General features: G+C 39.5%; 1 protein-coding gene across 1 annotated transcript in view; it reads left to right on the top strand.

The window, feature by feature from the left end:
- taf1b (TATA box binding protein (Tbp)-associated factor, RNA polymerase I, B) overlaps positions 1-14,233 on the top strand; it is a 77,610-nt gene extending 63,377 nt beyond the window's left edge. The window contains exons 9-15 of the mRNA XM_080192143.1: positions 1,884-2,031; positions 6,615-6,792; positions 6,883-6,929; positions 7,093-7,183; positions 9,317-9,387; positions 9,826-10,051; positions 13,577-14,233. Of these exons, the coding sequence (XP_080048269.1) occupies positions 1,884-2,031; positions 6,615-6,792; positions 6,883-6,929; positions 7,093-7,183; positions 9,317-9,387; positions 9,826-10,051; positions 13,577-13,769 (954 nt within the window). The 3' untranslated portion in view covers positions 13,770-14,233. The remainder of the gene's footprint in view (positions 1-1,883; positions 2,032-6,614; positions 6,793-6,882; positions 6,930-7,092; positions 7,184-9,316; positions 9,388-9,825; positions 10,052-13,576) is intronic.
- The last annotated feature ends 1,377 nt before the right edge of the window (positions 14,234-15,610 follow it).

Raw genomic sequence — 15,610 nt, forward strand, 5'->3', positions numbered from 1 at the left:
GTTATATTCTGAATTTTTTTATTTGTTGAAACTTTGTAAAACAATTTTATAAAACTTGCCATGGTGCGCAATGATGAAAGGTGGATTCATCCCATGGATGAAACAGATCGGGTGGAATATCCTAATAAATTGAGATGAATAAAATGTTTTATTGATACTTTATATTAAAACTATTCCATGGCAGCATTTTGGCGCCATCCAATCAAATGTGACATTGTACCTCAAGTTTAGTGAAGAGTGTACTTCAATGAAACTTGGATGCACATAGCTCATTTTGGTCATCCAGTCTCTGTGGAAGCTAACCAGGGGAATATTGCTCATGTACAGACTGGAGTCTGGAAATTCTTTTTGCCCTAAATTAATTACTGTTTGTAGTCTGGTCCTCAATTTCAGTTCATGTTTTCCTGTAAGCTTAAATCCTCACCTTAAAGATTGCATCATTAGTAGCGCTGGAAAGCGCTAAGAGGATCAGCAATCCTTGTTTTTGAATTGAGTTTAAACCTATTTGTCAACTTGCCTGAAGTTCTTTTGAAGGAAAGTTGGTCATTGTTTTTGTTTGGGTCAGAGCTAAATATGTCGGTGCAGTGAGGTGTATGGAAGTTGCTAAGGAAATAATAGAGGAAAATCTATAGAAAGAAAGTGGCTTTATAATGGTGAGATATAAGTTATTGGAAAATAACAAGGACATAAGAACATAACATCACAAACAGGTTACCTAAATGAAATCTATTGTGATGACGAGTTCTAGTTTAACTAGGCGTTTGCGTGGGTGTGAGTTAATCTTTTGAACCACTGCCAAGTTTTTCAGACTTTGTGTAGCCAGACTGATTAACCCTTTCAGTAATAGTCACAACAATTGTTGTGCTTACTGTAAGTGTATTTTATTAAGCCAGCCTATGGCAATAAAACATTGAACAATAGAAATGTTATTTTTATAAAGAGTATTGCTGTAATATGTATGGGAACTTAAATGATCTTTCACACTGATCTACTGATGCAAGGGTTGAAAATGATGATTCAGATATCAGATTGATTTCTTAATCCCATGTTGGTCTTGTTCTGGTTTTTGGAATCTACCTCTGTTGTGGCTTGACATATATGATTACAAAAAGGATGGTGAACTACACCTGGTTTCAGTCAACTGCTGACTGAATTCATAACATGGTATTAAAATTCTGGGCATGAACAAATGGATACTTTTAAATTTAAACAAGGGCAGACTTGCATGGTCTATCATTCTATAGAATGATAGGAACTATCATTCTGTCCATTAGTCATCGATAAATATTCTGCTGCAAGACAGATATGAGAGCTGCAGATCAATGTCCCACATGTCATCATCCTGTGCTTGTTTTCTGGCCAAGTGTCTCTTCTCCTGGATTGATCCTTCAATTTTAATTTTTTTGGGGACTGAATAAATGAGGGGGCATTGGGCAGTGAAAAACCCTGCTGTTTCCTGCACCCACAGTGCTCATCAGGCTTCCTCATCTGCTGCCTTTACAATGTTCTGAACCTCATCTCCTGAACTGTTCACACACTGAGAGATTTCCATTCCACAAGAATCACTCTTATGTTTGTCATCTGTTTTGGGTGGATTTAATGCCAGGTTGCTGAGGTGAAAGGAAAGGTTAAAAATTACTGGCTGTAGGAATATGTGAGCAAAATAATGTGATAATTTTGAATATCTAATTGGTGAGTATGGGCTCTGTCACTGCTTTGCATTCTTGGTTACTTTGTGTGTATAGTTTTTCATGCATTAAGTAATTGCAGTAATTGTTAATATGCACAAGTGCTTTGTTTAATGCTTTGAGATGCTTTACTATGTCAAATGCAGGTCATTTCACTAATTTAATCGTGTTTTCTTCTGTGCTGATCTGTTGTAGTCAATTCCATCCTATGAAGAAATTCAAAGGAAGATGCATCAACTTGCTGATTTTCTGGACATGCCCCGTTTTCCTGAAATAACTGAGAAGTGTTTTCTCCATCCAGATATACTTTGTATCAAGTATTTGATGGAAGCTAACTTGCCAGGTAGACTTGCAACTAAATGCCTGAAACAGTATAGTTCAGAAACAAGCTGGTGAGGTGCGAGAAGGATTATCAATGCAAAGTACTTCTCTTGCCCACCATGCTCCCACTCTTCCCTCAATTTGATGTATTTTTTATATAGAAGAATTTTCCAAAGTTTCTTCATTCTTCTCATGAAGACTCCTTTTTGGGAAGTTGTTCAAATGGCAGATTCAAAACCTTTTGAGCAACATCTCCATAGAAGGTACAAAGACAAAACACTGCAGATTCTTGTACCATAATGAAACCAAAGGAAATGGCTGGAAATACTCAGGACGTCAGGCAGTATCTGTGGAGCAAGAAACAAAGTTAAGGCTTTAGGTCGATGACCTCTCATTAGAACTGGAAAGTATGAGTGATGTATCAGGCTTTGCTCTTGGAGGCAGGAAAAGTGGGGAGGGGAGGAAAACATATAAGGGAAGAGTTTAATTGGGTGGAAGGCAGGAGAAATTAAATGACAAGGGGATGGATGGTGCTGCAAAGCAAAAAGGGAAGGTAATAGATCAAATACAGCAACAACATAAGGTTCAGAGGTGGTGTAAATGGCAACAGTAGAATTGTTCGTGATTTGAAATTGCTGAACCCAGTTTTGAGTTGGAAAGCTAAAAATTGCGAAATCAAAGATGAGGTGCTGTTCTTTGAACATGCAACGAACTTCACTGGAACATTGTAGAATGCAGAGAACAGGGAAGAAAAGTGGGGTGGAGGGTTAAAATGACCAGACAACTGGAAGCATGAACAGAAATGTCCCACAAATTGGTCAGCCAGTGAGCATATGGTTTCCCCAGAGACTGCATAGTGAGCAAAGATAGCAGTATATTAATTTGAAAGGAACACAAGTAATTCCTGTTTCACCTGAGGAGTGTTTGGCTTCCTGGATGGTGGGATGGGAGGAGGTAAAAGCCCAGGTGGTGCATCTCTTAGCCTTCATGGGAATGGGTCCTGGGAAGAGTAGGGTCTAGCAGGGTAGTTGAAGAGTGGACCAGTGTATTGTGGAGGGAATGATTCCTTCAGGATGTTGACTATGGAGGAGAGGAGAAAAAGTTTAGGAAGTAAAGAACATTCTCTTTGTGTTTGGTTAGTGACAGAGCTGGCACTCAAAGTTAGACCAAACAAAATTACAGCACAGGAACAGGCCCTCCAACCTTCCATGTCAGCACCAACCATGCTGCCTAACTGAACTAAAGCCCCCTGTTATTTGTCCATCATCATCGATGGGGACCTCGACACCATTAGTCATTTTGAGGCTGGTTGCAGTGTGTCTGAAGATGACTGATCAGGCCAATTCGAGCACAGAATGTCCTGGCACATGTTGGACAGACTTGTGTAGACACTGTAGTTGTTGTGTTGGTGACTCTGGACTTGCGCAGCTCACGTTTAAGTTGTGCTTCAGCAATGCACCTTGCTTCGTCAGCTTGACAGCCTTTGTGGATGAGGCAGCACCAGGTAGGGCGGTTCTGTGCTAGCGTTTCCCAGGTGGTCGTGTCTACATCAAGCGACTTCAGGGAGGCCTTGTGTGTGTCTTTGAAACGTTTCTTCTGCCCTCCATGCAAGCGTCTTCCAGCAGCGGGTTCCCCAGAAAGGAGCTGCTTGGCTATGTGCTCGTCTGACATACAGATGACATGACCTGTCCACTGGGTCTGCGCTCTCATCAGCAGTGTGTGGACTGACGGTAGACTTGCCCTAGAGAGAACTTCAGTGTCTGATACTTTGTCTCGCTATCTGATGCGTAATATTCTGCAAAGACAAGTCATGTGGAAATGATTAAGCTGTTTTGCATGCCTTCGATACACAGTCCGCGTTTCACAGGCATACAGGAGGGTAGTGAGTACTGCACCGCTGTAGACCTTCAGTTTTGTTGCTGGGCTGATTCCTCGACGTTCCCATACAGTGGAGCGCAGACTACCAAAAGCAGAACTTGGCTTTGCTATTCTGCAGTTAACTTCTGTATCAATAGTCATTGCCTGGGAGAGGGTGCTGCCCCTTAAAAGTCACTGTCATATCTGCTTCCACCGTCTCCTCCGGCAGCAAGTTCCAGGCATTCACCATTCTGTGTAAAAAAAAAACTTGCCTCGTACATCTCTTTTAAACCTTGCCCCTTGCACCTTAAACCTGTGCCCCTGAATAATTGACTCTTCCACCCTGGGAAAAAGTTTCTGACTATGCACTCTGTCCATGCCCCTCATAATCTTGTAGACTTATATCAGGTCACCCCTCAACCTCTGTCATTCCAGTGAGAACAAACCAAGTTTCTCCAACCTCTTCTTATAGCTACTGCCCTCCATGCCAGGCAACATCCTGGTAAATCTTTTCTGTATCCTCTCTAAAGGCTCCACATCCTTCTGGTAGTGTTGCGACCAGAATTGAACACTATATTCCAAGTGCGGCCTAACTAAGGTTCTATAAAGCTGCAACATGACTTGCCAATTTTTAAACTCAGTGCCCCGACCAATCCACAAACTTACTAATCAAACCAGTTACAATTTCCATCAAATCATTTATATATGTTACAAACACCAAAGGTCTCAGCACTGATCCCTGAGGAACACCACTTGTCACAGCCCTCCATTCAGAAACGCATCCTTCCACTGCTACCCTCTGTCTTCTTTGACCAAGCCAGTTTTGTATTCACCTTGCCAGTTCACATCCAGTCCCAAGGGTCTTCATCTTCTGCACCAGTCTGCCATGAGAGACCTAGTTTTGCATTCTTCTTATGAGTCTGGAGCCTTAAAGTAGATGCAGGTCTCACAGTGGGAGGGAGTAGATGGTTATAATTTTACTTAAGCTTATTTACGTTGACAGGATTACTGGCTTTGTAAAATTAAGTCCTGATAATCAAGTGGGTAGGGAGGAGGTTTTGAAATACTTTCAAACATAGCACTTTTCATTTATTAACTTCTCTTTACCATAGATTTCTTATTTAACAAATGAGGTGAAACCTAGTCTCTTTAAGAAATGTCATTCTTAATATTGATATCTGATCTCGGGTCCATAAATACAAATAGATGGAATTTCAGTCACATTGATGGGCTAATTGTTATCCCAACACAACCTGAATGTTGTTTACTTTTCATTTGGCTTTGTCTGAAACAGATAAATGCATTGACCAAGAGTTTGCTGTCAGTGGCAAAGCTTTCTGTGGCGGGAACTTTGTCTCTCTCTCTGAGCATCAACTTGCAGCATAGTCAAATGGCAATCCCCAGATTGGAGTTACAGTAATGTCGTTACATTGCACAAGCTGTCAATCACATTAACGAATTCACAAAGGTGGTCAAACCATGAAATAACTTTTTAAACAATTTACACAGAGCAAAATTAAGATTGGGATGTACACGTGGGGTGAATGTAGGGGCTGAAATATCACAAAAAAATCTTTTAAAATAAAATTTTAAAATGTGGGTAAAGTCGAGTAACTAATCATAATGATGACGTTTAACAACACTCCACAAATATAAAATTACCTTTTCAGGGCCAGATCTTTTGTTCAGAAATAGGTATTACGTAGATCAGATGTGAGAGTAGTAGAGGGACAATCACTTGGTTTTTTTCATCAGTTGCTGACTTTGTATGGGGCATGATGTGGAGATGATGGACTGGGGTAAACACAGTAAGAAGGTCCCTTCACCTCACGAAGGGAGAAATCTCGAAAGCTTGTGAGTTTACTATCAAATAAATCGGCTGGACTTAAACCTGGTGTTGTCAGACTTCTTACTTTGTGTGGGGCCACAGCACAGCTTGTGGCAGAGCGGGAACAGATCACAACTGTAGGATTTCTGTATTAATCTACCCATGTGCTAAATCCTGATGTTGTGGTCAGTTTCAGAGAAGTAATGACTGCAAACATTGATAGTTTAGCCATCAAAATCCACTGTGAAGTCCAGCCCCATACTTCTCCATCTAAGTAGTCTTTTACAAAAGTATTTATTTGTGCATTGCAGCACATGTGGTAAAAATGCATGCCAAGAATTTATAAGGTATAAACTTAAGTCTTTTACATTTTTGGATGATTAAACTTGTTGGCTGCATAATAGTCAGCAGTACAATTTTACCATAAGCTCCATATCCTCCAGCAGATTCTTTATCTTGCTTTCCATTACAGTTGTAAAGACTAGTTGGCACCAGTCAATCTTTGTTTACATTCATTATTGTTTACAGTCATTAATACTAAAAGGCTGGCTATCACAGGGCTAGTGCAAACTAATCTAGCTGATCTGCTCCTGTTCTTGCCTGAAGATGAAAACAGATTTTGCTATCTTTTTAATGTTTATTTATTAACAATTAAAGATGATCAATGATTGGTATTGAAACTAGATTTACTGGGAAAAAACGGAAAGCAAAGATGGGTATCCCCCACCCCACTCCAATGCCTCCTATCCTGCCATCTTCCTTCTCACACCCCCAAAAAAAATCATGAATATATCTACATTAAGACTTTATAAATGTAACTTTAAGGATTACTTCTGAGTTGAAGCAATATCTGATATTCGGCAGTTCTCATTGAGTAATCTGTGTTTTGTTTCTATTTTAATTTTGGCTACCAAAACCAGAGAGCATGCACATTTGGACCCAAAGATTGGTGAAGAAAATGGGTATTGGAGAGGTGGACTTTCTGACCTTCCATCCATTGTCTAGAAGAGCAAAGACAGTCAAATATGAAGTTCAGGCTGTGGCAGTAATTGTGGTTGCCCTGAAACTGCTGTTTGTGCTTGATGACAAACATGAGTGGTAAGGCACTTGATGTTTTTAGTCAAATATTGCAGAAGGTGCAGAGCTTTGATTTTAACAACTGTTTTGTAATTTTATATCATTGAACAGGTTGCTATCTAAGCAAGCGGATGAGATAAACAAACAAAATAGTGAAGGTATTTAATTATCATTGTTGTAGAATATGTGAATCTATGTTTTAGTTTTCCATTCCAAACCAGCCAATATTGGCTAATTGTGTTACGAATAAAGATAGGTTCATGCTTCAGGTATCTACCTTCAGTAGAACTCTTATTTTCCTTTGGTTTGTGTTTTTGTTAGGTATTAAAGTGTTCGAATTCAAAAAATGGTACAAAGTAATGAGACTCAGTTTGGATGAAAGTATGAAGGAAGTGGAAGAGCAGGCAGCCAGGTAAAGTTTTCATTACTTTTATAAAATGCAATAATAGCATTTTAGTTATTAATCATCTTGTATAACTGTCAGTCGGACAGGTTAAAAGCTGGTGCCCATTTAGAGGATAAGCTTAAAGATTGGCTAGAAAAGAAGGTTTAATGGAAAATGTCTTAATCTAGCAGCTCTGGGACAAATGAGGGGAAGTCAGTCAAAATTTCATGAAAGACATGGGTTTGCAACTTATTTAAAAGGTTGTGAGGAAAATAGATGGGCATGAAAAGAGTAAGAAGAGTACTCCTGAGGGAGAAGTCAAAGATGGGACCAGAGAATGCATAAATGGCAATAGAATAATCATTACCAATAGTTACTAACTGAAAAAATGAGCAGTGGTTATAACCTGCAGTTGTTGAACTCAATATTGAGTTTATTGATTTAAAAGAGCACAGTCTTGGGGTAGAATTTTCTATTCATGTAACTAGGCACCATGAAGGCAGGTCCCAAGGCACATGTCCCATTGGTTGGAACGCATGCAATTCCGCACTTGGAAGTTCATTATTTCTACGCAGGCAAGTAGCTCTGCGAATCACCTGATAGTGTGTGAAATGATTTGTCTGCCCCACCAGTACCTGGTAGCACCAAAGGTCCGCACGCATGCACACAAAGCTGTGCATTATCCTGACTGAACACAGCCCTTGCCCCTCACTGGAGTGAGAATATATGCATAGCCTTGTAACATTGTGCACTGCACCCCAGGACTGTCTCTTCTCTGTTACTCTTGATTGTGAAATTCACAGAGCCTAAGACGAGTCTGTATACTCTCACTCCTGACTGTGAGCCCAAGAAATGACTCTACTCTCTTCTCTGCAATGACTTTGACTTTCAATAAGTTCCCCATTATCCTCATGATTGCTTACTACACAGTTTCCCTTTCCCACCTCTCCTCCTTAATGAGCCTGTGCGACCCATCCCTCTTCTGCCACATTAACACACACCATATCCCCTCTCCCCCTTCCACTTTCCGATTCCGGAGTCTGTGCATCCCCTCCCAGTAATACTTGTCACCTTCCATCCACTCCCTTGTTCGTTATCGTCTGAGTTTTCCTTGTTGGGCTCCAGCTTCCCACCACTCGGTCTCCCCTCCGGTTGCCAACATTCCCCTTTCTCCTCCAACCCCTTTCAATGGCTGCCTGCCTCCTTTTCCCCACTTGTTGAATTAATTTTTGCTAGAATTTTATTTTTATGCGGATGGCACACATCTGACTTGCAGAGTACTTCAACTTGTACTGAGAAATAAAATGAGTAAGGTTATGAATCACAGAAAGTCGGTGTGTAGATGCACACATAATAAAAATGGCAAATGGGATGTTGGCATTTATTGCAAAAGGACTGGAGTATAGAAGTAGAAAAGAGTTGTTGTAATTGTATAAGATTTTGGTGAGACCACATCTGGAGTATTGTGTCCAGTTTTGCTCTCCTTATTTGAGGAACAATGTAGTGGCATTGGGAGCAGTTCAGAGAGGTTCACTAGATTGATTCCAGGGATGAAGGAATTGACATATGAGGGGAGATTGAACAGTTTGGGCTTGCACTCGCTGGAGTTTAGAAGAATGAGAGGAGATTTGATTGAAGCTTATAAAATTTTAAAAGGGATTAATAAAGTAAACGTAGACCAAATGTTTCCTGTTATGGGGCAATCTAGAACAAGAGATCACAGGAATAGGTTGCGAGGCGGTAGATTTAAAACTGAGATGAGGAGGAACTGCTTCTCGCAGAGGGTGGTGTATTTGTGGAATTCGCTGCCCAGTAGCGTGGTGGAGTCTGAATCGTTGAATGATTTCAAGAGGGAGATCAACATATTTCTAATAAAAAAAAAGGAAAGAGGGGAACAGGTTGGGAGGTGGATTTGATACCAGGGAGAGATCAGCCTTGATCTGATTGAATGGCGGAGCAGGCTCAAAGGTCTGAATTTGCCTACTTCTGCTCCTAATTCCTATGTTCCTATAGAAATGCATTTATTATTTGTTGCTTACAGAATCCAGAGACATCAAGGTGACACATAACAATAGTGGATTTTCTAATGGGGAAAATATGACTATGAAATAAATTATAATGTGTCTAAAAATACTGCTCTGATTTACATTGGATTCACAGGCACTCATGGAAATGTGAAAAGCCACTATTCTTTTCTATAAAAGATAAGTCAGTGATCTACAAAAGGAAACGTAAGTAGATTTATTTTGTTTGTGTATTTGTTGCTGATTAAATGTTTTTGAAACTGTTCGGCTTGCTCAAAAGGTCTCCAGCCTGTCGATCATGCTGCCAGTAGGCAGGTATCCCAGAGAAGAAAAAGGAAACCTGCAGTTAAAGTCTTGGGACACTCAGGAAACACATTTCTCCAGGCTTCCTAACCTCACAGTAGCCACATCCCCACCCCCACCACTCCCCAACCCCCACCATCCTCCAACCCCCATGCAGAACTTGCCTGCAGGCTAAAATCCTGGTTGTGATGCCTGAAATGTGGATTGCTATTGCATAACTTGTGAGCAAAGAATCCATTGTAAAATTTTGAAATGAGTTTGTTGCCAGAGGTTACCACTTAACTAAGAGTCTTGCCTTCTCTTGGTTTAAAATTGAGAATTTTATTTTTGAATTTATTTTAGGTATGATCCACAGTCTTAAGAAGCAATTTGTTAAACTCACCAACTCCCATCCAACAATGAGAAAAGGAGCCCCTTCCAGTTTCAGGTTCAACTGGAGTGAAGGCAATTCAGAGAGACCTTGCTTTCATGGAAACAGCTTAGAAGCATATGATGATGAGGAAAATGAAAGAATAGCAACTGTCAATAAGTGCTACTGGATCAATTGTCTAAAAATTTGCAGTGATAAGTACGTGTTTCCTTTAATTTCATAAAATCTTTCTTGCATTCAAGAATTCCTGACCTGAATTTGTTGCACTTTGCAGCTGAAAGAAATTTATGATTTGTGAATTAATAAGCAATTCCATATACAGTTGTTTACCAAACCATCTCCATATTAGATGTTAAAACGAGCTGTTTCAGTGTAACAAAATTTGATGTACCCATTTATTAAAAATATTCAATGCAGTCTTTTTATACATAAGTTAAAACATTCAAAAGATGCAAAGCTAGAACACATTTTTTGAGTAATGATGGGCATTCAATAAAATTATATTACAAAAATTATTGAAAATTATTTAATCTATTAAAACAAATTATCTGATCATCATCATCATAATTGTTGTTTGTGGGCATTGGCTGTGTGCAAATTGACTGCCACATTTCCTACATTACAATCAGTTGCTGCATTTCAAAAGCACCTTAATTGGCTGTAAAGCACTTTGAGATGTCTTGTGATCATGAAAAACACTATATAAATGCAAGTCAATTTTTCTTTTATGCTTGACAAAACATGATGTGATGCATGTCAGTAACAGTGACCTAAATTTTTGTATTTCATAGGACTTGCCCATGCTTGAATGTATTGTTAGTTATTGAACTTCTTGTGTATTGTTTGCCATACAATTATGGCAAATGAAAAGTAAACATAGTGTTGTATTACATGGATCTTTTTTAACAGGTACATTCTTTTAAATGAGCTAGAAATTTCTAGCCAATAAGATGTGTATGATTTAGCCAGAAATGCTAAATCATACACATCTTAGAAATAAACACACCTCGTAAGTGCTGTTATGGTCTTGCATGCAGCAAAAGTTTTGCACAGAGGCTAAGTTATGAATAAATTTAAAACTATCTTTTCTGCATTAGAAGTATTTTTCTTGGTGTACTGGTAAGAAATAAAATGAATCAATTTGGCTACTAATGAAGTGAATAAGAAATACCGTAGAGTGCATAGATTGGAATGATTATAAAATTGAAGATTTTAGCTTGGTTTCCTCTTTTGAACTGGTGTTTTGTTTGCACTGACTCCTGATGCCTTGACTTTTGCCCGACACTTGAATTTCCAGTGCCAAGTTCAATGGAGCTACCCTGTTTACATTGTAATTTTTAGCTCCTAGAGGCTGTCCTGCTTTTCAGTCGGATAAGTTTTCGTGTCCCAAATCCTCATAGCAAGGTTAACCAAATCAATTTGAGATTAATAAAGAATGATTATATAGCACCTGTCACAACCAGCACATCCCTAAGCAATTTACAGCCAATTAAATGCTTTTTAGGTGTGGCCACTGTTATTAGGCAGGTAACTGATTTGTCCACAATGAGGTTCATGGAATAGCAATGAGATAATGACCTGTTTTAGTGATATTATTGAAGAAAAATATTGGCAATGACATAGCGAATAACCTTTGACTAAGATCAAGCCCAGGATCAGGTATAATGCCTGTTCTTGTGAGCTTGGATCTTGTATATGTCTTTTGTAGGGACCATGAATTGGATTCAATTTGTATCATTTTCAGAGCAAGCAAGGTGATGGATTAAGGGCCTGACCTGTCTGCGTATTAGCTTTAGAACTGGGAAAGGAATAACATTTTTTAAAATAGTGGATAGGGTCTATTATATATACCTGGCAATGCCTTTTTTCAGTGTATCATCAAAAAGACTTGGAGCAGTCTCTCTACTGCACTAAAGTGTGTTTTTCCTGTGCTGTGGGCATCACTGGCAAGACCAGCATTTGTTGCCATTCCCTAATTGTCCTTGAACTGAATGACTTGCTAGGCGATTGTAGAGGGCAGTTAAGATTCAGCCACATTGCCATGGGTCTGGAGTCACATGTAGGCCAGACCAGCTAATGATGGCTGACTTCTTTTTCTAAAGATCATTAGTGAACCATATGGGTTTTTATGGCAATGGATAATAGTTGTCAAGACAATTATTGACACTAGCTTTATATTTCAGATTTATTAATTGAATTTAAATTATACTGGCTGCTGCAGTGGGATTTGAACCATGTTCCAAGAGCCTTATCTTGGTTTACTCATTCAGACATTACCACTACACCACCATCTCTCCAATTTAATACTTAGCCTGGATTATTTTTCAAAGTTTTAGAGTGAAAGTTGAAGTTGGGAGGTGGCAAAGGCTTTAAATTAGGAAGGGAGGGATTTATAAGAAATATACATAGGCTAAATTTAAACGAAGTAAGGCAAGGAAGCAAAGGAAAGATTAAAGTAAGTGAGGACATTGATAGCAAAGGAATAAATAGAGTTGTAGAACATGAATGTAAAAAGGTTAAAATAAAGTGAGGGGAAATCCTATTAGGTGTAATGCCGGAGGACTGGCAGACAGCCGAAGTAATTATTGTGTTAGACGTACAGAAATTGTAACACTTTTTTGACCATTTTGGCACTGAAGGATCTTGATATGATTTGTATGAAAAGTGTTCCCTTTTAAGTTAAATCTAGTTCACAATTTAATTTAAATTGCCCCTCCTCATCCTTTTGCCAAAGGTTGAGGGAGGATGTAAATTAAAGTTAGGCGGACCAGGCTAGTGAAATCAAGAAACACATTTCCACACAGGAAATCAAGAAGTTGCTACCTCAAAATATTGTAGACTATAGGTCATTTCAACTTTAAGACTGAGGTTGAAAGATACTTGGCATCAAGGGATATGGAACAAAGATGGGTAAATGGAGTTGAAACGCAAATCAATCAGTCAAGAGGTGAAATAGACTTGATGGGCTGAATGGCTTGCACATTTTCTTAGTTGCCTGAAATTGGATTAAGATTAGATTTATTGTAAGTGTTATTCTCTATGTTCATTCACTAATTGTAGTGCAAAACAACTTAGTGATTTATATCTGTCATAGACTTGGGTTATGCTGTTGTTTGATTAGGTTTGGACAATAAAAGTAAATCCTTGATCATAAGAACCCATTTACAGGAGAACAATTGATATTGAACCTGAAGGACTATCTAAAGCAGATCTGAATTTATAACACAAATGTTATCATTTTCTTTAGAAATGGTAATTCACCAAATTCTTGGAAATGACAACACACTTGTACAAATATTTGGACTTTAGTTTTCCAATTTATTTGGCTAAAACAGGACGCTAGTGCACTAAATATGCCTCTTTACCAAATGAGTTTGAACATCCTTTTATTTTATTTTACCGCTGGCATCTAGTTATGAATTCAGCTTGGATTAACAGAATAAAAATCTTCCTTGTTGATTGGAACGATCCCAAGATAAATAACTTTGCCTGTTTTAAATGCTGCTGATGCATTTAAGTGGTGGTCTTATCCATAGACCTTAAGGATGCTATAGTACAGTACGGGTGCTTGTTGGGGAGTGACAGGGAAATGGGATAAACATCATTCTAATATTGAAGTTAAGACCTGTCCTTTACATTTTATAAATTTGGGTCCATGTTAAAAAGCTGTTTTTATAGAGTGTTTTGAAGCCAATCTGATTAATATTCTTTTTCCCTTGCTAGGTTGTGTCGACACTTAACTAAAACTGAAGAAGAACGTTTTTCTGGAAGTTATCGGTTTGTTTTAAATTTGTTCTCCTTCCTGCTTGGGGTGGAGTTCTCCATACTACATAAGGAAGTTTGTCAGTTGGAACATAGACTGTTTGATATACCAGAAGCATTGAAGCCTAAAAGAAAGCGCAAGAAAAGTAAATAATAGGATTCTCTGAGGATCCAAGGCAGCTTGCACAAACAACTCTTGAATCTGAAATGGACAATCTTCGAATGTTTACTATAGGTTGCTAGGGTTGCACCAAAGTGAGTTTTTTTTTAAGCCTGATTTTAAGAAGTCTGCAGTTCCAGCTCTTCAAATAAAAAAACTGGTACACTGGGAGGAAAAGTAATTTCTTATCATAGATTACAGATACCGCACAGTGCAGAAAGAGGCCATTTGGCCCATCGAGTGTACACCGACCACAATCCCACCCAGGCCCCACCCCCATATCCCTGCACATTTATCTACTAACCTCTCTAACTTACACATCTCAGGACACTAACGGGCAATTTTAGCATAACCAATTGACCTAACCTGCACGCCTTTGGACTGTGGGAGGAACACAGTAAAAAGTCTGACAACACCAGGTTTAAGTCCAACCGATTTATTTGATAGTAAACTCACTAGCTTTCGAGGTTACCCCCTTCGTCAGGTGAATGGAGAGTTCTGGCCTCAGACAGAGCATATAAAGCACAGACAGTTTACAGATTACTGATTAGAAGCGAATCTTTACACCTAACCTGCTGTTCAAGTCTTAAAGTGGCTAACAATGTGACTGGAAGGAGCACTGATCATAGGTTAAAGAGATGTGTATTGTCTCCAGACAGTACAGTAAGTGAGGTTTTGCAAACCCAGGCAAGTCACAGGGGTTACAGATAGTGCGACATGAGCCCAAGATTCCTGTTGAGACCGTCCTCATGTGTGCGGAACTTGGCTATCAGTCTCTGCTCAGCGACTCTGCGCTGTCGTGTGTCGTGAAGGCCACCTTGGAGAATGCTTACCCGAAGGTCAGAGGCTGAATGCCCATGACCACTGAAGTGTTCGCCAACAGGAAGGGAACAGTCTTGCTTGGTGATTGTCGAGCGATGTTCATTCATCTGTTGTCGTAGCGTCTGCATGGTCTCCCCAATGTACCATGCTTCGGGATATCCTTTCTTGCAACGTATCAGGTAGACAATGTTGGCCGAGTTGCAAGAGTATTTACTGTGTACCTGGTGGATGGTATTCTCACGTGTGATGATGGTAAGCAGTCTCCAAGGCGGCCTTCACGACATACGACAGTGCAGAGTCGCTGAGCAGAGACTGATAGCCAAGTTCCGCACACATGAGGACGGTCTCAACAGGGATCTTGGGTTCATGTCGCACTATCTGTAACCCCTGTGACTTGTCTGGGTTTGCAAAACCTCACTTACTGTACTGTCTGGAGACAATACACATCTCTTTAACCTGTGCTCCTTCCAGTCACATTGTTAGCCACTTTAAGACTTGAGCAGCAGGTTAGGTGTAAAGATTCGCTTCTAATCTGTAAACTGTCTGTGCTTTATATGCTCTGTCTGAGGCCAGAACTCTCCATTCGCCTGACAAAGGGGGTAACCTCGAAAGCTAGTGAGTTTACTATCAAATAAATTGGTTGGACTTAAACCTGGTGTTGTCAGACTTTTTACTGTGTTTACCCCAGTCCAATGCCGGCATATCCACATCATGACTGTGGGAGGAAACCAGAGCACTCGGAAGAAACCTATGCAGACATGAGGAGAATGTGCAAACTCCACATAAACAGTGACCTAAGCCGGGAATCGAACCCAGGTCCCTGGAGCTGTGAAGTAGCAGTGCTAACCACTGTGCTACCGTGCTGCCCGATTATAAGCAATAATAACCTCTGTGATATTTCTTTTACAAATTCTACTGCAGTTCAGCACTTTTGTGCTAAAATGGCATATTGTTGTTTTAACACAATGTTAGCATTATGTTAACACCTTTTAAGTATTAGATTCTTCAAAAAT

This window comes from Carcharhinus amblyrhynchos, chromosome 7 (assembly GCF_965287045.1).
Source record: "Carcharhinus amblyrhynchos chromosome 7, sCarAmb.v2.hapA, whole genome shotgun sequence".
Taxonomy (NCBI): Eukaryota; Metazoa; Chordata; class Chondrichthyes; order Carcharhiniformes; family Carcharhinidae; genus Carcharhinus; species Carcharhinus amblyrhynchos.